Below are 22,352 nucleotides of genomic sequence, written 5' to 3'. Positions count from 1 at the left end.
CTTAATTGGAAACTGAATTGTGTATTATCCATTAAATGTTGCATTAATGGTTGGCGCCCAATGAAAATTTTCCCTCTTAGCTTCCTCACAATGGCGCCTAGAGTGAAAGTTTTGCTGCCCCTGCTTCCCTCTTCTTTTTTTAGTTTCCCTAACTTTTATGCTGAGTTGACAGTTTCTTATTGGTGGTGTACAATGTGCTTTTTTTACAATTGTGTACCCCTAGCTTTTACTATCATAAAATAGTTTATTTGCTAGACATACATATATTTCAGAACTTTTTTTTTTTGTCTTTTTTTTATGTTATTTTTTTTCATGTAGTGAATTGAATGTGAATGCTTAAGTTTCTAAATTGTTAGTTATAAATACGAGTATGCTTCCAATAAATAACATCTACCTCTACAAGCTAGAAATATTTTATCATATATAACAACAAACTAGTACCTCAATTTTTTTTTCTACACACTGCATATGGACAAAGTGTGAAAAGCGTGCTCGTCATTAAGTTTGTAAAACAAATATTATCATGGGAGATTTTGCTGGATCCCTTTCAATATATATATATATATATATATAATTAAATATATTAAAGGTTAATAAATGGTGTGCATTGTAGACCATGTAAAATGCAAGTGAAATAAACAGAGTAAGTATTAGAGATATTCCAAACTTCATACCATGTAAAATGCAAGTGAAATAAACAGAGTCATTATTAGAGATATTCCTAACTTCAAGCTAATTATCCATGTTTCTTTTTTGTAGTTACAATTGCTGAATTCCCAAGTGTAGTACTCGAAATGATGCAAGAACAAGCAAATGAGTTCGACCTAGATAGTCATTGCTGCAATGGACATGCTAGAAATGGACGGCTTTAAATTCCTTAAAATTGCGAAAATGGTTTCAGACCACCCTATTGTTTGTGAAGTTTAGACTTTCTACAGTTTTAGTTCAATTAACTAATAACATGATTAGAAATGGGTATTGCAATGAACTTAGTCTTAATATTTCATTGTTTCTAGTGACCACCAGAAGCATGATCCATGGCTTTTGAAGCTATGGAACAAGGAGCTTACGAGCTTTGCACGAAACCTATAAAGCAAGAGGATGCTCAATATTTCAGGAAATATGTGTAGTGTTCAGAAAAGATAGAAATAAGACTCAAACTAATATCAGGAATTCCCTGGTTGTGCTGGTATAATCGCCTTAAAAAAATTAAAAGTTAGGATATTGTCTATATCAAGTGAATGTAAGTCTTTATTAAGTAAATTCTATAGCTAATACATATTTCGTGTGTTACCTTATTCAATTCCCTTTATAAATGCTTCCATAAACTTAGCATGAATCCCAATATTCCACCTTATAATTTTCTTGTATTGTATTTTACTTATCGAGTTTCATGTATTGTTGTTCAATGTTTTCTAATTACCATACCGTACTCTTTTCCTCTTCTGGGTGTTTTTGTTGTTCTCTGTATGCCTACTAGCTCCAACTGCAACTGCTAAATTACTCAAAGGAGACTCAATCACGATCTCTTTGCCTTTTCTTGTAGATATGCCTGTTAGTTTCTCATTAAGAGATAACTATTTTCTAGTTTCCTAAGGGTTTGAATGTCGCCTATTTGGTGCTTATTCCAAAAATTGATGTTCCTCAATATGCTAAACACTTTCGTCCGATAGGCCTATGCAATATCATCGCTATTACCATCCCTCATCTCGCCTACGCAATGTAGTTTTGTTCCTAAACGCCAGATTATGGATAATGTATGTTGTTATCATCCAAGAAATGTTACACTCAATGAGTCGGAAACAAGGAAAGATAGGGTATATGGCCGTAAAAATTGATTTCGAGAAAGCTTACGATACGTTTTGATGGACTTTTATTCGGGAATCTTTGTTAGAGTTGAGGTTGCCACAACATATGGCTGATCTAGTTATGCTTTGCATCACTTCGGCCAAACTAAGTATTCTTTGGAATGAGGTATCTACTGAGAAATTTGAACCATCTAGAGGAATTTGGCAAGGAGATCCACTGTTGCCATACATATATGTTATATGTATGGAACATTTAGCTCATCTCATTGATAGGGAGCTTTGTTTAGGAGAGTGTAGCCCGGCAAGAGCAAGTAGAAGAGGGCCGCCAATCACCAATCTTGTGTTTGCGGACGACTTGATTCTATTCTGTGAAGCTAGCAAAAATTAAGCTTAATTGATGAAGAATTGCCTCGATAATTTTTGCAATAATGCATCAAGTAGTAAAATTAGTGTAGACAAATCTCGAACTTTTTTTCACCGAACACTAATTTAGATATTCGGGATGAGTCTGCAAAACCTTAGTGTAGACACCTAAAAATGTCTCCCCAAAACCAAACCCGATGATGAACAACCTTTCACCGCCATTATTGGTCGGGTTGAATATGTAATCTTTGGAGAGCTTAAATCCATGTTCATTCTCAATACATTTCATAAGCCAATACAATTCCTAGCCCATTTCCCCAAACCATAACTTATTTTCCTCTTTTCGTGCCTTTAAACCCAAAATAATTCATTTCGTGTCCTTTAAAATCATTCATTTCATGTCCTTTTTATAAAAACGTTTAATCCAGTTTATTTTGGTCCATAATAAGGGTCCAATTATTGAATATTTTGATATGGCTTTAAAAGAGCTTTCCAAAGATATATTATAAGCCCAAATCCGAGTTATAACGAATAAGTTATGGCCAAAATATTAAACTGAGCCCAAACCGAACCTAAGCCCACCTTACCTTGACCCAATGATCATGTGGAGGGTCCAAATTATTTAATCCAATTCCTAAACCAATTAGGATAAATAAGAAGCTTTTATAAGTTTCTAAAAGATATTAATTATCCTTTTTTAAAAGATAAGATTAAAGAGTTTGAAATTGAATAAAACTTTTCTTTTTGAAAATCCTATTTCTATTCGAATTGAAAGACATTCAAAGATCGATAGATATTATTTTCGTGCCTCATAGTTTTTATCCAAATTTTATATGGTTGGATATCCCTTGAAATTATCTTTCCAATGATATATTATAATATCAATTCCGAGATATAACGGAAAAGATATGAATAAAATGTCAAACTCTATCCAAAACTGACACCGTCTCACTATTTCGGCTATATCTTTTGTTATACAAAATATTTTAATCTGATTTTAATTGGGTTAGAAAGTAGACTTCAAGAGCTTTCCAAAGATATCTTATTTATCTTATTCCAATTTCTTGTTCAAAAGATATGATAAAAACAAAAACCGCAAAAAGTGCTGTCTATCGCAAGAGTTTTAATCCGATTTGAACTCGATCTTTTCTTGATTCTTCGACCCTCTTTTTTCCCTATAAATAGAGGTCATATCACTCCTTTTTCAATCATCAACAATATTAATCAAATCATTCTCTTCTCCCTCTTTATCCTAAACACTAGCCACCCCATTCTTTCACTAATACTTCCCCTAATCACTCCAAGGAGTCCATACAACACCCGAAGTTCTATACTTAAACCAAGGCGTGAAAGGTATAATTGACTGAGGGTTTGGACTAAATCAACTCTACTTTTTATTTAATTTAATTGTTTCAATTTGATTTATATTTTAATTGAAGTTACTAACAGTTTATTCATGATATAGCAATTTAAAGGAACGTGCGGAATGTGAGTAATTAATTAATTGAATTACTCTTATTTTATTTTAATATTGCTAGTATCAGGATTAGGGTTATTTTATATTTGATTTGACTAACGCTAGCATTGTTAAATTGCTTCTAATATTAATGTTTATTCTATTATATTTATTGATCACCATATTGCATGCTTAAAGGGAATATGTATTTGAAAATCACGCTTAATAAGATAATTTGGACAACCGGTTTAGTTTCAATCTTGTTGTTAATTCAAGTGATCACAATATTTTAGAATTATGTGTTGCATTAATATTAAACCAATTTAGCTTAATAATAGTTTGGAGCAAATTGAATATTTTGTTTGCATACCTTTGAGATCGCAGGATCACTTTTCACTATAAGAATCGAGTAGAGGCCAATACAGGCGAATGTGACTCCATGACTCACTTCGTACCATCATCCCCGATCCTCCTTTCGTGGTTCCGAACCATATGGAGTTAGTAATCTCATGGATTATGAATGGGGTGTAACCTTCACGGGTCAATCGTTGTTGCCTTCGTTGTCCCTTTATCGTGGTGGCCTTTTATGATCCGTGAACGGTTTACAAGTTCCTTAAAAACTTGTTGGTGGCTCCTTACTTTCCTTGTCCCTAATCTTATTATGTCAATTCCCACTTCCTATGAGTGCCAAGCATATTCACACATGCTTAAACGTAGGCGCACTTCAAACTACGCCTACAATTTGGCGACTCCACTGGGGAGGATTCTTGGTTATTTATCGATTTGAGTGATCGGTATTTAATTGAGATGAGTGGATGAGACTTGAAAGATTCTTGAATTATATTCCTGCGATTTAATTGGCATTGTCACATATGTATATGGATTTTAGCTTACCTATTTTGCCACAATAGTACGTGTTCTACGTATGTGGCTAGCCAGGGGGCTTTATGCTCTATCACCCGAAAACGCTCATGGAAATAAGGGTTCATCCGAGTTTTTAAATTCACCCAAACCATGGAGTCGAGTTCGATTTCATCACGAACTCGCGGAACCGCCCGTTGGAATACACACTCAAGGGAGGCTGCCTTGCTAACGCATCCAAACTCTTAACCATGCTACCCTTTGACATCCAAAAGCTTGACCATAGTCGAACATAGAACTTGACTTTAGGTTGCGAACTTCATTGCATCATGCGTGACGATATGCTTATATGTGCATTTTTTTTATTGACTTTTTAAAATTTTTTTCTCTTATCAAGCCCTTTTTATTTTTTTAGAGTCGAGTCATAGAATTTTATTTTTAAAAAAAAAAAGAAAAATTGAGTCAACCCGGATTTTTATTCCCGTATCCTGAACATGTGTCAACTTGTTTTGGTCATAGTCGGAGTTCTATAAAGAGTTACGTGTCGTGCCACCTATGAATCTGTAGCTCCGAGTTTTATATTTCATTTGGCATTGGTTTCGTCCCAATCAGAGTCAAGGAATAGAAGTTATAACTGATATACTACAGCCTGTCCAGTTTAGTTGTCCTTTTAGCTTCAACTTTCTTTCTTTTAATTTATATATATATATATATATATATATATATATATATATATATATATATATATATCTTAGTGTCAAGCTAGTCTTAGCCAAGTCCTTTAATCCGTGTCAACTCGTATAACATAGGATTATAGATTTTTATTTTTATTTATTTTTTTATACCCATGAGTCTTAACTCTTCTAGAATTCTAGTCCTCTTCCTAGTTTCTTGTGATCGATTTTTTGTGCTAACCTTAACATGTGTTATTGTCTTTGATTGTGGTTGATATTATTTATGACTAACGATTGCCAATGGACCGTATTCACCTAGTAAATAGCATAAACATTAAAATTGGACAAAATTAATCAAGTTAGTTTGTCTTTTAGTCTTCCGTGCTATTTGGTCATTGGATCTTTTGTTTTTCACAACGTCCTCATGTCCAGCCATGCGATCATACCACGAGTCTTAATAAACTCACCTAATCACACATGTTGAGTCATTTCACACACTTTGTCTTCGAGTAATGCACTATATTGTTTATGATCGTATATTAGGACCATGCATGCGTCATTTTCCGTCGTAATAGGAATGAGTGGAGTATTTCCCATCAGATTTCAAAATTGTTTCATACACTCTTCCTTTCCAATCCGAGTATTGAGTGAATGCATTAAGTGAAATCATCCTTACACAGTACTTGAGTCTAAAATCACTAGGCAATAGTTGGAAGAATAAGGGGAACGTCATTCCTTCCTTCTTTTCTTCTAATCAAAGCATCAACAACAACAAATTTCTTGTCCCCCCTAGCGGTAACAAGTAATTCATAAGCAACCATGAAGACGAAGCACAAGACAAGTTTCCATACAAGATTTCATGCTTTTTTTCTTCTTTTGTTTCAACCCTCTCCCCTAATAAGTCTAGCATTGGTTCCCGCTATCCATGTGCACTGTCTATGTGTCATATTTCTTACCTTTTCCATCAATGAGCATTCCTTTCCTTTGCAATCGATCATCGAATTCATTCGCAAAAAAAAAAAAAAAAAAAAAAAAAAAAAAAAAAAAAATCAATTACCGAACTAAACACAAGGTACACCAATGACTTGAGGCATCTTTGCAACCCTGTCATTCCGTATTAACAGCTCAATAACATAATCATTTCTTCGTCAACCACTTTGAGCCTCGTCTAACGATTGACATTATTTATTCAACCCACATTTACTTAACCCTGGGATGGTGTAGACACCCATTTGTGTCTCCCCAAAACCAAACCCGGTGATGAGTACCTTTCACGTCGAATCATAATCGAATGAAGCGAAAGTGTGGAAAGTTTAGTGTTGCGGATAGTTTTAATTTCTTTTCTCTCTGTTTTTGAAAACTTATTTTAAGAAAACAGACAATCCAGTTTGGTTGGTCCATGATGTGGGTCCAATAGTAGTGTAGTTGGATGGGGCTTGACAAGAGCTTTCCAACGATATATTATAAGCCCAATTCCGATGAATATTGAGGAAGTTATGGCCAATTTACTAAACTAGGCCCGGTTTGAGCTTTATATGCGGCCCAATGATCTAGGGGAGGGCCTAATATGATTTATCATTCCTAATGCAATTAGGAATGGTTTTAGTCTTCTAGATTCTTCTAGAAGGTTCTTTTCATTCCTAATTCAATTAGCATTGATAAATTGACTTTTGTTGACTTTTCAGAGTTTTAATTAAAATCAAAAAGCATTTTCGAGAAAAGATACGATTTTATCCTCCAGTACGGCAAACTTATCTGATTTTTGAAAACGCGTCAAAAACAGGCCTGGCGCCTGACTCCAGGCATTGGCGCTTGGAACCAGGCCTGGCGCCAGCCATTGGCGCCTGGTGCTAGCCATTGGCGCCTGGCGCCAACTCTATTTTGCGTGCGCGAAGTGCTCTGTTTTGATATTTTATCTTTTTGGCTGATTTCTCTATAAATAACGTATTAAAAACTCCGTTTTCATTCATCTACAATCAGTTTTCATTCGCTAATTCCCATCAAGATTTCCTTAATCAATTCTCTTATTCATCCATCTTTCTCCTTCATTCATCTATTTCTCTTTTCTAACCTTGCTTTTTACATACAAAATTCCGCATTCACAAGATCTAGAAACACCTAGCCATATTCGAAGTTGCATTCGCCCTAGACGTGAAAGGTTTAATTTCTGAGGGTTTAGTCCCAAGTCTCTCTTTCAATTATTTAATTTAATTGTTTGATTTATTATTTTCCTTGAAGTTACTAACGTGTGTATTTTGTTATTAGAAAGAGGTACGAGGCATCAAAGTAAGTACTTTAATTGGTTTTTATTGATGTTATGATGTAGAAATCATGTTTATATTGTTATTATGATATTCCTAGTATCATGTCTAGGGTAATTTTAATATTTAACATGATTGTTACGATGCTTCCTATGTTCTTCCTAATATTTATGATTGTTAGTATCATGTTAGGGTTAAAGATTTGATCTTGATTGCTTAGTGACATGCTAGGGTTTGTTATTAATCTTGTTAGTATCATGCCTAGGATCTTGCTGTTATTATGCTTTAATATTAACATGAACATGATCACGATTATAATGATTATGAATATTATTATTATTATTATTATTTTGATGATGATTTTATCTATGATGATTATTATTATGATTATTTATTGTCATGATTATTATTATGTTGCTTGATATGATATTTATTGTTATTGCTTGATCACACCTTTTATGCTTGTTTAAAGGGAATCTATACTTGCAATCACGCTTAATAAGATAATTAATAATCTTGTTAGGGTTAATTGTGATTATAATTTCAAGTGATCGCCAATAATAGTTTTATTTGTGCATTAAAATTAAACCAAAATATATAAACAGGTTTAGGGTTAATCCTATTGATTGCATGTTAGTCAAAAAGCGCACATGAATAAGACCATAAGACACCTCACTCATGACTCACGATGTCGTATATGTGGACATGTGGAGGAGAATATAGACCATATACTTTGGTTTTGTCCAACACCTAGGATCATTTGGCATAAGTTTGGAGTTAGTTTGCAAGGGCAACAAGGTTGTTTGATTTCAAGACTTGGTTGATGTTTAATCTAGACCATGATAAGAATCCAGGAACTAAATATTGGCCTCTCATATTTGCGGTTTCTTGTTGGTGGTTGTGGAGACGGTGAAATGAAAGAAGCTTCTCTTGAGAAGTGGAAATTCCTCTTGACCAAATTAGCTTTATCCTAGCAAGGGTTGGTGAGATTCGAAGAGCATTTGATTGAGGGATAACCTCCAAGCTAGCTAAGAGGAAACGTGAAGAAGTCTATATACGCTGGATGGCTGCCCCACCTGTATAGGAGCATCTTAATTCTGATAGGACTATCAAAGGAAACCCCGGAGCTGTTGGTGGAGGAGGGCTTATTCGTGGCCATCGAGGGGAATTATATGAATCATATACGTTTAATTGTGATGTCTGTTCTTGTACTCGTGCTGAGTTGTTGGTTGTACTTCGTTGGTTGGTGATAGCTTAGAATGGAGGGCATCGTAAAGTACAAGTTCATATTGACTCGGAAGTAGTAGCTCGTTTGTTCGTGGATCCTACTCCAACCAACTCTCCTTTTATTCGTTTAATCCGAAAGTGCAAGTCCTCGATCATGCGAGATGGTTGAGAAATCACTATCGGTCAATGTTACAAAGAAGCATATAGGGCGACTGATTGGTTGGCTAATTTTGGCGTTCTCTCGGAACAAAAGTTGGTTCTCTTGGAGGCGATTTCAGTGGATCTTCGTGTCGTTTTATTAGAGGACTTGAGGGGAGTGGCGTAACCTAGGATGATTTCGGATAATATATCCTAGTATTCTTTACTAGGATATGTCTAAGTTTTATTTTTCTACTTGTTTGTTTGTTTTAGCTTTCAGTTTTTCTTTCTTGTAGTTCCTAGCTTTGTTTTCTTTTGGGGCTTGTTCCTCGAGTGCATATAGGCGCATAACACCTACTCCCTCTGTTTTTAAATACTTGCTCCACTTTCCTTTTTCGTCCGTTTTTAAATACTAACTCCATTTCCTATTATGGAAAACTTTTATATTATTTAATTCATTTCTCACACTTAGTGGACCCAACATAATACTCTATCTCCTCCTATTTTTCAACTACTTTTTCTTTTTACAATTTTTTATTTTCTCAACTACCCCACTACTTCCATATTTAATTATTTTATCTAATTTCTCCTAAAACTCCGCGCATGGAGAAATGGAGCAAGTATTTAAAAACGGAGAGAGTATTACTTAGGCATGTATAAAAGAGGGTATTATGGGTTTTTTTTTTTTTTTCATTTGATGTTTTTTCACAATGGTACATTTTTATGTACTACTCCGTATTATATATGTATAATCTACCATTAAACTATAAGTTGTCTGAATAGTACTTTTCGTACTATTATGCATGTAGTGATACTTTTTGCCTATGACATTGATTATTTTCTCCTAAAATATCTACCACCCGTCACCTATCATATATGTGGTATATGGTAGTGCATTTTATCATCCTATTTATTTCTAAAGCATATAACCTATAGACTATAGTTATTCTTGTCCCTCGGCTTAAAAAATAAAATAAATAAATAATGTGTCAACTAAATTGGGTCTAATGGATGATGAATAGAATCCAATATTCTCCATTGTCCGTAAAAGTTAGTTATGGACAAACCGGGAGTGAACAAAAACAGACCAGAATTTTATTATTGTTTTTGCTCGATTTAGAGAGGAAGCATCTGACCAGATTTGTGATGCAGCAAATTAGGAATAATACTTTTACCCCAAATAAATCAAATTGTCTAAGTAATTATTCATTCCTAAATTGTCCTAAATCTTGTTTTTCCATACCCTAAACCCATAAACTAATTAATTATTTAAGGAGCAATCCAAAACCTTCATTCATCAACCCCATTAAAGCTCTATGTGAGCATTTTGCATCTGATTTTATATCAAAGTTTTGATTTTTAATAATGGCTACCCCTGAAAATAAGGGTGTTGCAATTTCTGGGAATGAGAAAATTGGGGTTGATCCAATACCCAATACCCATGTTTCATTTGGGCAATTGTTGGATTTGGGTGTTATTAATCAATTTGGGCAATTATTGGGTGATTATAGCAGATTGGATGAAGACCTCTGGCTCTGTGATCATGAGGATGATGAATCAATGAATGCTTTGGATAATGGCTATGAAGGGCTTAAATGTCAAATTATACCATCTGTAAGTATTTCAAACTTCACACTTTTGTGCTCACTTAATTTTATAAATTATCTGATTACTAACATAAATTAATTTCTGGTTAGTGTAATTTCTGTCAAAAAAATAAAAAAATAAAATCTGGTTAGTGAAACTTTTGAATCAGTTCTGCTGCTTACATGTTGATAGTAATGAATCTAATAATGACATTTTTGTATACATATAGATAATGAACTTATGTGTATTTTGATGTTGATTGAGTTAAGTTTCTGATTCTAGTGAGTAGTGATTGATCAAGTTTTAAGCATTTTCTTTCAAAAAAAGTGTTAAGCATTAAAACATGTTGCACGATAAATTGAAGGTTTTATAGTGATAGTGTGGATATTTGAGCCATGTTCAATCATTGGAACTTGGAAGAACGTGTTGAAAGGAACCTAAGCAGTAAGCACAATATGTCTGTTTGATGACATTGGCTAGTATCTTATATCTTTAGTCCAAATCCAGATAACGAAAGGAATGTTTGGATCGTGTCGAATCTAGTGAAAGAAAACATGAAATAATTCCCGGGATTAAAGAGAAGTATCATGGAGTCTTTATTTATGAAGAGTAGTGGGAAAGTCTGTGGAATTGTGTTGCAGTAGGGTTGCATACTTGTGAAGTTACTTATTGCCATATGAGAGGTGGATTGGGGACTAAGGATCATTTTGGATGACCAACTACTACTATTGAAAAGAAGCAATACATTTCTTGCTTCATTTGCTCCCGGTAGTTGATAGAGTAGTAAGATTTGGAGGGTGGTTAGTTTAATGTCAGATTAACCAACTTCTTCATCTTTTCTACTTCCACCTAAATATGTATACCACATATACCTTCTTTTATGGTCAATTTATTTCCTAGAAACTTTTGTAATTAATTTATTTTATTAAATATCCTAGTAGAGTAACAAGATCTGAGTATGCACTCTATTGGCGTTGTCTGGTAAAGAGAGTTTTACAAAGATGAGTTGGTTTGACATTATAGAGGATTAATTACATAAGTCTACTATTTTGGCTATTTGGTAAATTACTTAAGCCTCTAATTTCTTCAATTTTTAAAAAGTTAAATGAGCTTTCGAAGTTAGCTGGCTGTGAAATTTAAGCTAAATGACCTCCTTTTGTCGTAAAGTTACTAAAAGTTACATCCCTGGATAATTTATTTCCCTATTCAAGAACTTATTTGTCATTTCACTTATTCAAGTAACAAAACTACTACTAGTTACTAGCTACTTTCACCAAATCTAATGCAACCAACTAGTCAAACCAGCCAAGGCAACTAGCTCTTAGCAACCACCAAACAGATACAATCACAAAGGTGACTTTAAAAGGTTTGTTCTGCATTCATGTACACCTTGTCTTCATTCACGTATTGATGCACAATGAGTTGTCACATTAGTTTGATTTTTTGGTGATACAGAGAATATGTATACGGCACCCCTACAAAAACAACTTAGTAATATAAATATGGGATTGAATAAATATTTACCTGAAGCTGTTTGTTACATCAATTGAATGGCAGGAGTTGAGGAATTTTAAAAAGAAAATTCATTCAAGCAGTTACGGTGATGGAGTAGTTTTCCATTGTAATAGCAGTGGTCATCATAACTTTTGCTCTTGACATCTGCCAAAACATATAATCAAATGAAGTTTTCTTCTTCCTATTTTTGTTAAATTCAGCGATTGTTATCTTTGGCTTAAAACTTGGTTGTTTAGCTTTATATCTATTTGTTTCATGTCCCACTTTCTCAGTTTACTAAACATAATGATCAGATTTGGGCCATTCTTTGTTCTTCAACATGTTTTGATTAGTTGAAAGTTTCCACTGGTAAAGTTTTGTGATGTGTTTTCTCTCTCTTTTTTTTTTTTTTTTTTCTATCTCAGGATGAAACCATTGTTGATGTGAAGCAGCCATTAGAATATGTTGACAATGCTGTCTGTGAAAGAGGCATGGCACATGTGAAAGAAACTTCTACCTCCTTGAACAATTCCTCTCAGAAAAATTCTCAGACGTCCAGTCCAATTTCAGTTTTCCAAACAGAGAGGCCATACACTGATCTCATGTCAGCAATGCGTGCTCAAAGCCAATGCCCCACTAAGAACAACTTTCCAGGAGGCCTTCAGTTTTTTGGCAGCACTATTTATACCAGACAACAGAATTCAACGTGCCAATCTGAGTCAGAGTACTCAATGGAGTCTTCTCTATCAGATGAAACCGAAGATTATATTCCATCCAAGCAGATGCGGACTAGGAAAATTAGTGATATACTTGATTCAGATTCTGACCCAGCATTGAAGAAATGCATGCACTGCAAAACAACGGACACCCCGCAATGGAGGACAGGGCCGAGGGGACGAAAAACTCTATGCAATGCATGTGGAGTTCAGTATAAACATGGTAGGCTTTTTCCTGATTACCGCCCTTTAAAGAGTCCAGGATTTGATCCTTCTATACACTTTAATCTGCCCAAGAAAGTCCAGGAAATGAGAATGGGTAGCTCAAGTGAACAAGGTCCAAACCCTACTCCTAAATCTAACAAAATTGAAGAGAGGAGGGTGGTTTACACAATTGAGAAGGGTCAAAACCTGACTCCCAAACCAAAGGAAGTTGAGGAGATAAGAATAAGTCACACCAGTGGGAGGGATCCAATTACTACTCCTAAAACCAAATCTCAACGCCCTTCACTTGAATCTGATTCTGACGAGGAGTGGGTCTTGGGTAAAAATAAGAGGGACCAGAACCGTGCTCATAGAGCCAAGAAATTTGAGAAATTGAGAGAGAAGGTTAGCAATGAGATTCAGTCAGATTCTAGAGAAAGGAACCAAAACTCTGACTCTTATCTGACTCTGAAACGTAAACTACCGAAACATGCGGGCAAGAAGTGCCTACACTGTGAATCAAAGGATACCCCACAATGGAGGGAGGGGCCTATGGGACGACATACACTTTGCAATGCATGTGGTGTGCAATACAGAGCTGGTAGGTTATTTCCTGAGTACCGTCCTTTAAAAAGTCCTACCTATGATCCCTCTTTGCATTCCCATTTGCCCAAGCAAGTCCTGAAGATGAGATTGAGCAATGCTGAGAAATGTGCAACTTCTGGTAATCATGAAGCCAGCATGAGCTAAATCCAGGAAGCAATTTAAGCAATTTTCTCTGTCTTCATACCAAACACTGGATATTTAGGTTACAGATTCCCTCTGCTAGTTCCCCGCATGCCACAGCTTGCTCACAGTGTCCTTCTTCCCCGTGTTCCTCAATTTTATGCACACATCACTGAGAGATAGGAATGGCTGTTGCTAAAAGTAGGTCAAGTTTGTGGGTTGAGCTAGCTAATCAATAGGGAATAAAAATAAGAGTACAGAGTGTATGTATATTATGAATCACATAATTATATATTTGGGTATGCATAGTTAGTATCTCTGGTAATCTGTCTCCTAATTATGTCATCCTCTTTATAGAAGAACTATGAAGCAGTTTGTATTGTATTTTGGTATGAAGCAATTAATCTGACATCGACATTTTCTGAAATGAGAATGCAATTTTGTTTTCATAACGGTGTATGATGAGATCTAGTATGTGAATTTCAAATATTCTTGTAAAGAGACATTCTGACATCAAGGAATAGTACGTCTCTGTAATCGTAGTACAATGTGAATCATCTTCGTATGATCAGAAGAATAAAAGCAATTTTTTGTAATTCAAATAGTTAAGATTCTACTATACTTGTACTGACTGACTGTAAATGCTCTACTGAAATGGCGAAGACAGATTAAGAGCATTAAAGAAAGCCCTTATCTTGGAAGCTTTTGATGCAGTCATCAAACATTTGAGGAATGGTTTTAAAGCCAGGAAATCCCAGTTGTTCAATCTTGCTAGTATCCATGCTATGAGGCTTGTCATCTACTTTCTGAGGTCCACACCTGCAACAACACCAGAATCTGTAAACTGCAATATTCCTAGCTATGTAAACCAGTTAGTACTAGTGCTTTTTATGTGCTCACTTCTTTTCATATGGATAGCTTTGATATTTAGCTTTCAGCATGTCTATGATTTGTGACCAGTGAGCTACTGCGCTTGAGCAAATCAGCCTCCCAGATGCCTTGCTTTTTTCCATGGCCAGGATGTGTGCTGCTACCACATCATCAATGTGCACAAACCCTATTTCCTGGTTTGGATATTCACCTATTGCACCTGCAAAACTGACATGTTTATTTCCATAATAGAAAGAGCTAGGTTACATATCTCACAGTGTGTACGAGTATGTCCAAAAACAGGCTGCAAGATCTACCTTTAATGATCCCAAGCAATAGCAGCAGTGTGCTAGTAGGTTGCGGTCCAAGCAAGGGACCAATCACAAATGATGGGTTCACTACTACCAAATCAAGGCCATTTTCTTTTGCAATCTTCCATGCTGACTGCTCAGCTAATGTCTTTGCGTATGCATACCAAAGCTTATGAAGGAGCAACAAAATTTGAATGGTCAGTCATTACAAAAATTTTGATCTGGTATGCATAAGGTAATATTTCTTTTGTTCATGGCAGAGTACCAACCTGAAAGAAGGGATATGCTACTTACATTATGTTTCTTGCAGTAGTCGGAATCACTCCAGTGAGACTCATTAAGAGGAGAAACATGCTGTATGTCTTCGCGGTATCTTATTGCAGAACAGGAAGAGGTAAATACAACCCTTTTTACAGTAGTTGCCTTTATGCATGATCTTAGGACATTCAAGGTTCCATTTATACTGGGTTCAATCAGATTTTCCTGCAAGGCCGGGTTGCTGTCAATTGTCACGATGAACTTTTGTACAATATATTATCTTGTTAAATTACTAAGAAGAAACTATTAAAGAAATTATGCCCCTTTATAAACTTTTGGTAAAGTAATGTTGTTCACTCAATCTTAAATTACAGATTGATATTCTCTATCTCACTTTTTTGTATCATATGTGCATTATTGAAGTTTATTTGTTGATCTTAGCAATATTTTTGTAATTTGATTTGGAAATAGTTTATATAAACCTACTTTGTTTAATATTAAGTGGATACATCTGTCTTATGATACCCAAAAAGTGAATCGTGGGATATAGATTCCATCGAAAAAGCCTTGTAGCTCATTCATTACCTTTTATAGTTCCCTTAAGTAGATTTTTGTGCCCTTTTATCAAATTAATTACAAATAATCTACATTTGAGTGGACATTACTACATTAGAGTCATTGTTAAATCAAGGAATCAATATACTTGATTATCATTTTTAATAGGCAAGTTTCTACATCCTTACCATGCCATGAGTTGTCTTTCATTAGACTGCTTAATCAAATGTGTAGTTAGAAGTAGATTTACTGAATTATAGATCAATTGATGACCAAATTTAATTCGAGAGAGTTATAGATCGATTAATACTTGGACATTTTCATCATATCGCACAAGCACAGGAGCAGCAGCATGAAAAACACCATCAACACCTTGGATAGCTTCATCAAAGCTTCCTTCCTCCATCAAATCTGCTTGCATGATTTTGAGGTTTTCTTTTGCTCCCTTCATTTCCCATAAAAATCCTACCTTCTCTTCATTTTCTGTTTCATTTAAAATAAGCCAACTTAATTGAAAATTTGGTAAGCAAAATTCTGTAAGATAACATACTGCTTCTAGAATAAATTTAGCATATCATACACATAGAGATATATGTGAGTTATGAACCTGGATTTCTGACAGTGGCACGTACAGTGTGTCCCTTTTCAAGCAGCGACTTTACTAGGTTTGCTGCTATTAACCCTGTGCCTCCAGTTACACAATATTCCGGCATCTTAATCTGCCTTTGCCTCTTCCCTGTTATATTACTTGTGCCTCTTAATGATGGCTTCTCATAATGCTATATATCTACCATATGTGATCTGCATAGGATGTATGTCATGATCTTGGCGTTCTAACAGTAATTAATTTTTTATAGTGTTTGTAAACTGTATTTATATGTATTTTTTACATGAGTAGGTTGGTCATCCAAGCCATGCACATTGCCACATTTGCACAAAAGGACTATTGTAGTTCATTTTCTTTATATGCGTAGCATTGTTATTTGTAAGACATCACATATGTGCCATAAGTTTCGTACACAAGTATTATATTTTAATTTATCTATTTGACGTGTGTTATGTGTGCAAAATATGATAACTAGTTTGCTGATCTACTACCAACTAGTTTTGCAGTACTTTGGTTTCCTGCTGAATTAAACAATGGGAAATCCCATGAATTTTGTTGGCAGATGGCAATTTCATATTTCTTTATGTGATCAAAAAGGGCTGTGAAATGCATGCTAGACTAGGATAACGAGGATGATGATAAGTTGCTAATTTGAGGCTAATTATGTCTATTTTAACCTGTAGAGGGATCGACTGGATCACTGGTACATTGAAGAAAGCAGAAAGTGAATACAAAGGTCATTGGTTATTGTTAAGTACATAACCTACTTTCCATGATGCAGAGCCGCGACATTATGTCATTATGGACTGGTATACAAGCTCTTTCTTCCCTTTATTTTCTTCGCCATTCCTATTGAGCTATCTGGAATTTAAAAACTATATAATACTTTGTTGGTGTGGTGGTTCTCATTACAGTATTGAATTTACATGCCGACTCTTGTCTTGTGAGACAGGAGATTTTAAATCAAAGTTTGATTAGTATTCCATGTACATACTAACGAAGATATTAAACCAATAACAAAAGCATGATATGGAATTGGATTTGCTATGTTCTGCAAAACATGACACCTACTGTATCTTCATTTGATTCATTGACATTGTAACAAAATGCTGCGAGTATCTGCAAATATGTACATTTCTCAGATAGAGCGCGAGTGTCTTGTGGTCTGGACTGTTTTTTGGAAGCTACCAGTAATTTGCTGAATTCTGTTTTTTTATGCCAGCAGCCAAAAGTTTTTGTGGGTTCTGGTATTGAGAAGATAACCAGCATTTTGGCTCTTCTTCTGAACTCCAACACAGGTACATAAGCTGTTTTCTATCAGAAACTCTGCTGTGTCTATTACCTTTGACCCTCCAAGCAATTGTCCTCCATTTTTCCTAGCTCTGTTATATAACCAAGATATAATACCACAAAACAACATCAATATATGAACAAGAAGTATTTTATAAACAATTTACATTTAAAATGCGAAAAATGATATTTATGACTCAATGGGTTGTAATAGGGAGCTTAAAATGGAATTTATAATTACTACCAAATTAGAAAATTTACCAAATGTTTATTTACAACCCTAAAGGTTGTATACTTGATGATCATACAATAACTCACCCTAAGAAAATATTGGGAAGATTTCGACGTTGTCCAACAATAAGAAGCTCAATCTCTAACAACTTGCTCTGAGATAAAATTGTAGTAGCCTTGTCCATGCATCCTTGCTCCACCTTTTCAACTCGAACTTTCATTTTAGGGTAGGCTGTCTCACATGCTCTCTTCATGACCTTTAAAAAATCTTCATCCTTCCCACCTCCATTGCCGTCACTAACCCAACTCCCACCAAAAATGCCGCCTCCACTACCTCCAAAAATGCCACTAATGGCACTATTACCAAGTATGCCACCAGCAACACCGCCACCACCTTTAGTAGGATCATTTGTATTGGCGTTAGAGAGTTCAAACTGGTGTTTTCGGAAGAAGGTGCTCAAATGTGAGCTAAACGTACCCTTCTTAGGACAAGGGCTCGTTACATGTATTAAAATCAATTCATCCTTCTCAATTATTGCATGTCCAAGGGCATATTGTAGGGCAGCTGTTGCAATACAGGATTCACAAAATGCATTTTTAGAGATTTCAGTTCTAATAAACGTTTTAGACACTATTCATCACAATTTCACACTCTTCTATTATAAATTTATAATCACACAGGTCGCAGGATCTTTGTTACTTTTGTCTCAATATGTACTTTTAAACTATTACTCCGTATCTTTTAAAAATATGCAAGTATATATAATTAAAAATATCTATTGTCAAAGTTATACATTGGAAGCTCATTAAAATTCCAAATGATACAAGTAGAATAGAACATAGGCAGATGTATAACACTAACAATTTTTCAGAAAACTACCAAGAATTTTTTTTGTTTTTTAATTTGATCAAATTTAACCCTTGGTAATATTTGGCTCTAATTTACAATTGATTGTTATTATATTAGGAAATTTTGCAAATAACCACCTGTTTTTTTTTTTTTTTTGCAATGGCACACCTTAATCAATTTTTTTTTTGGCAAATCAATACCTTTATGCCGGAAAATGAGGTTTGACCCCATTTTCTGCCGTTGACTACTCCAATCCACCCACGAAACCACCTATCTTCCCAGCCCCAACTCCACCCACAAAACCACCCTTTCACGGCGTTGACCACCCTAAACACACCCCTCTAACGACGTTGACCACCCTAAATACACCCCTTTAATGACGTTGACCACCCTAAACCCTCCTCTATAGCTCTAGCCACCCTTTTCCCCTCCACTGTCAGCGCCGGCACCCCTAGCCGCACTCCCCCAACCCTAAGTTAACAGTCGAACCACCCTAAATCCATATTTCGCGAGGTGGTGGAAAAAAGGGAGTTTGATTACATTGGTGGGGATGAGGTAGGGAGGCGGTTTCGTGGGTGGAGCGAAGGAGGGGGTTATTTCGTGAATTGGGCTGGGGAGGGGGAGGTTTCGTGGGTGGGGTTGGGGTAGTCAACGTCGGAAAATACGGTTTGACCCCATTTTTCGGTATAAACGTATGGTTTTGCAAACAAAAAAAAAATATAAGGTGGTTTATTACAAAAAAAATTGCTTGTTCTCACATGAAAAAAAAAAAAAAAAAAAAACCTATATACTACATTACTACGTACAAATTACAAAATTGATTTCAACTAACAAGTAAATTTTTAAAGCTTGTATTGTAAATTTGTAATCATTTGAAAAAGGATTTTTGTTTTTTTTTAAGTGTTTTGTATTTGGGAAATTATTTGGACAATGACCAATGTGGATATGCATGCTAGCTATGACTAACCTGCTGACTCTCTAGTAGGGTCTGCAACCACCATAACTCGTCGAGCATCACCTTTTCTGTTACCGGCTGGGTCTTCCATCCCAACCATCAACGTAAAGCAATGAGTTACACCACCAGCCCCAGTGCCCCTAGCAATAGTTATAGTTGTTTTTGCTCTTCATGAACAAGATCTAAATTAAAGAGATGAATAACAGAGAGGGGCTAAAAGATGTAATTTTGTTTTTCTTGTTATTATCTCCTTTGCATGAAATTAAAGCAAAGAATTCATTTGCCTTTTTGGAGTATTCTTTACCCAACCCCTAATTTCCTCAAGTTTTCCCCTTTAACTCCATGCCTTTGTTTTGCTATATTAGGAGATTATCATTTTTGCATCATTTTTATGTCTTGAAATTTAATGGACTATGGCAATGACAACTTGGTGGGCATACCCATAAAAGGGGAGCAACGTAACATTGCAAATAAGGAATTCAACCGTTAATATTTTTGGTATAGTGATAATAAAACTAGTTTTTATTTTTATTTATTTATTTTATTTATTTTTTTGAGGAAAAAGCAACGAGCAAATTTATTGCTCAAGAGATAAATTGTCCGAGACTCCGAGAGCAGGGTCGGACCTTTGTTGAGACGGGTCGGGGTCCGGCCCCCCTTAATTTTTCTAAGGGTTCGTTTGGCACCGCTGTGGTTTTCTGTTTTTTGGTTTTTTGTTTTCTAAAAGTATATGATATGTGTCCCATAATGAATCAAAAATTATATAAACTTGTTAAAATTATGATAATTTTGAAAAATGACAACAGAAAAGTGGAAACACCTTTTTCTTGTTTCCTGTTTTTGGTTTTTAGTTTTCAAAAAAACAGAAAACTGAAAACCAAAACTGATGCCAAACAAGCCCTAAGTTATTGGTTTTAAGTAATATAATGTCTAATAATTACACTTAAAAAGTTATGACATAGTGGTTAAATATTGTTATTTTTGAGCAAAAGGTTGGAGGATCAAACCTTGACCCCAAACTTTTTTACATGAGCCTAACAAAGGTAAGAAAAGCAACTACCGGAAAAAAAAAAAATGATATCTTGAAGAACTCCATCTAAATCAGAGTAGAACAATGTTGCCTTCAAAAGTCTATTTATGAGAACTTCACAATCCGACTCTCTAATCACTTCTTTGTACCCTTATCTTTTTGCAAGCTTGATGGCCATCACGAGAGCCTTCCCTTCAGCAATTTCCGCAGCCCACCAGGCCTTAACTCTTCTGCAAGCTGAAAGCAACACCTCCCCTCTGCTATCTCGTGCCATTACCCCCATTCCTACCCACCCCTCCTCCGCCAAACTAGCATCAGAATTGAGCTTAATGATCCCCAAATGTGAATGAATCCACCTGTTAGGACTCTTCTTTTGCAGCCTCTGGCGAATGCCATAAATCTTCTTTGTATTGCAATTAAATTCTTCCTCCAATCGACCCAATCTCACAAGAAGGATATTGTTAGGAGTAGTAGTGCCATCAAAAACCTTTTTCTTGCGCTCCCCCACACAATCCACATCAAAATGCAGCTTTCTGTTTTAATTAGGCATCTTTGTTAACCCACCTAGCAATCAAGTCACACTAAGAACCACTTCTGTCGTTCTGCAAATTCCCACACCCACTTTCCTCTCACAATTCCTGCACACGCAAACAGCCAAACAAAGCATGAGCGCTTGTTCCCTCCTACAATCTGCACCAAGGACAAGCTGCTTCATCGATCAATCAAGTGGCGATAGGGAAGTAAAGCCTTCATGGGGAGCGTATTTGTGCACACTCTCCACAAAAAATGCCAGACTTTACCCAAACCTCCATTCAAGCTTGGTGGAAATCATCCAAGTTGCAGCCTTTACCCAACATGTATGCCGTTTTAACTGAATATAGGCCATCCTTCGAAAACGCCCATGATAAAATGTCCTTGGTTACCATTGTATTTACAGGAATTGACAATCTACATTTTTTATCCCGTTCATTGAAGAGTTCTTCTATAACATCAGCTTTCCACTCACCAAGCTGCTCAGCAATTAATAAGGTCACTAACAGTAGTATAACCCACCGTCTCTGAACTTGTGATGAATTTGCCCTCCGCGTTAACCACCATGGGTCATGCCAAATAATGTTCACCTCCTTTCCACTCCCAATATAATTCGCCATATGTTGCCTTCTTTGATGAGAGCTTTACTACTCCAAATGCTTCTCCATGAGTAGCTACCCCCCAATACCCCAAGTAGGCTTCAAGAAAAGTGGTTTTCGGATAGTATTTAGCTTTCAAGACTTTGCTAAGAAGCGAGTTTTCATTGTACACAAGCCTCCAAGCTTGTTTCCCTAGAAGGGCATCATTGAAGACCTCCAAGCCTTTAAAACCTATACTCCCCAGACATTTTGGAGAACACATTGAATCCCAAGCCTTCCAATGTATCTTTCTTTGCGCGTTTCTTTGACCCCAAAAGACGCCATCACTGCTCGAATACTTTGAGTACCCAAACTGGGAAATTTATAGACTCCCATCAAATACGTTGAAATTGCTTGTACGACTGACTTAAGCAGAATTTCTTTCCCGGCCCTCGAAGGAAGCTTTTCCTTCCATCCCTGCAACTTCTTCCAGATTCTATTAGTGAACGCCTCAAAGATTGCTTTCTTTGACCTTTGACCTTCCTACAACCGTGGGAATCCATAAATACTTACCATACATGTCTCTCAACTTGTCTCATATTCAAAACACTCATCAAATTACCTTTTTGTTCGTCGATAATTCTGTTGCTAAAGAAACCTCCGACTTTTCATAATTAATTTTTTGACCAGATGCTACTTCATACTAGTTGAGGATATCAACTACTTCCTCCGTTCTTTTTTACTTGACCCGCTTTGACTTTCACACTATTC

General features: G+C 35.7%; 3 protein-coding genes across 3 annotated transcripts; 1 reads left to right on the top strand and 2 right to left on the bottom strand.

The window, feature by feature from the left end:
- The first annotated feature begins 9,796 nt into the window (after nt 1-9,796).
- On the top strand, nt 9,797-14,035 carry LOC145604729 (uncharacterized). The gene is made up of 2 exons (XM_081660696.1): nt 9,797-10,402; nt 12,295-14,035. Exons 1-2 carry the CDS (start codon nt 10,154-10,156, stop codon nt 13,537-13,539), a joined length of 1,494 nt encoding a protein of 497 aa, XP_081516822.1. The 5' UTR covers nt 9,797-10,153; the 3' UTR covers nt 13,540-14,035.
- Nucleotides 14,036-14,192: 157 nt separating this feature from the next.
- Nucleotides 14,193-16,222, bottom strand: LOC145604639 (tetraketide alpha-pyrone reductase 2-like). Its single transcript, XM_081660580.1, has 6 exons — nt 16,117-16,222; nt 15,820-15,992; nt 14,991-15,179; nt 14,703-14,865; nt 14,416-14,605; nt 14,193-14,334 (listed from the first exon to the last, which is right to left on the bottom strand). The coding sequence occupies exons 1-6, from the start codon at nt 16,220-16,222 to the stop codon at nt 14,193-14,195; spliced, it is 963 nt and encodes a 320-aa protein (XP_081516706.1).
- Nucleotides 16,223-17,329: 1,107 nt separating this feature from the next.
- On the bottom strand, nt 17,330-19,542 carry LOC145635934 (uncharacterized). Its single transcript, XM_081687321.1, has 3 exons — nt 19,455-19,542; nt 17,725-18,202; nt 17,330-17,498 (listed from the first exon to the last, which is right to left on the bottom strand). The coding sequence occupies exons 1-3, from the start codon at nt 19,540-19,542 to the stop codon at nt 17,330-17,332; spliced, it is 735 nt and encodes a 244-aa protein (XP_081543447.1).
- Nucleotides 19,543-22,352: the final 2,810 nt, after the last annotated feature.

Source organism: Chenopodium album, chromosome 1 (assembly GCF_948465745.1).
Source record: "Chenopodium album chromosome 1, dcCheAlbu1.1, whole genome shotgun sequence".
In the NCBI taxonomy this organism is placed as follows: Eukaryota; Viridiplantae; Streptophyta; class Magnoliopsida; order Caryophyllales; family Amaranthaceae; genus Chenopodium; species Chenopodium album.
This window is presented reverse-complemented; position numbering and strand designations above follow the sequence as displayed.

Coding starts and splice junctions, on each gene's coding strand:
- LOC145604729 (XM_081660696.1), top strand. CDS start 10,154: ATGGCTACCCCTGAAAATAAGGGTGTTGCAATTTCTGGGAATGAGAAA. Junction 10,403..12,294: donor AATGTCAAATTATACCATCT/GTAAGTATTTCA, acceptor TTTCTATCTCAG/GATGAAACCATTGTTGATGT.
- LOC145604639 (XM_081660580.1), bottom strand. CDS start 16,222: ATGCCGGAATATTGTGTAACTGGAGGCACAGGGTTAATAGCAGCAAAC. Junction 14,866..14,990: donor ACTACTGCAAGAAACATAAT/GTAAGTAGCATA, acceptor CTCCTTCATAAG/CTTTGGTATGCATACGCAAA. Junction 14,606..14,702: donor ATTGCTTGGGATCATTAAAG/GTAGATCTTGCA, acceptor TCAGTTTTGCAG/GTGCAATAGGTGAATATCCA.
- LOC145635934 (XM_081687321.1), bottom strand. CDS start 19,542: ATGGTTGGGATGGAAGACCCAGCCGGTAACAGAAAAGGTGATGCTCGA. Junction 18,203..19,454: donor CCCTACTAGAGAGTCAGCAG/GTTAGTCATAGC, acceptor GTATTGCAACAG/CTGCCCTACAATATGCCCTT. Junction 17,499..17,724: donor CTTCCCAATATTTTCTTAGG/GTGAGTTATTGT, acceptor GTTATATAACAG/AGCTAGGAAAAATGGAGGAC.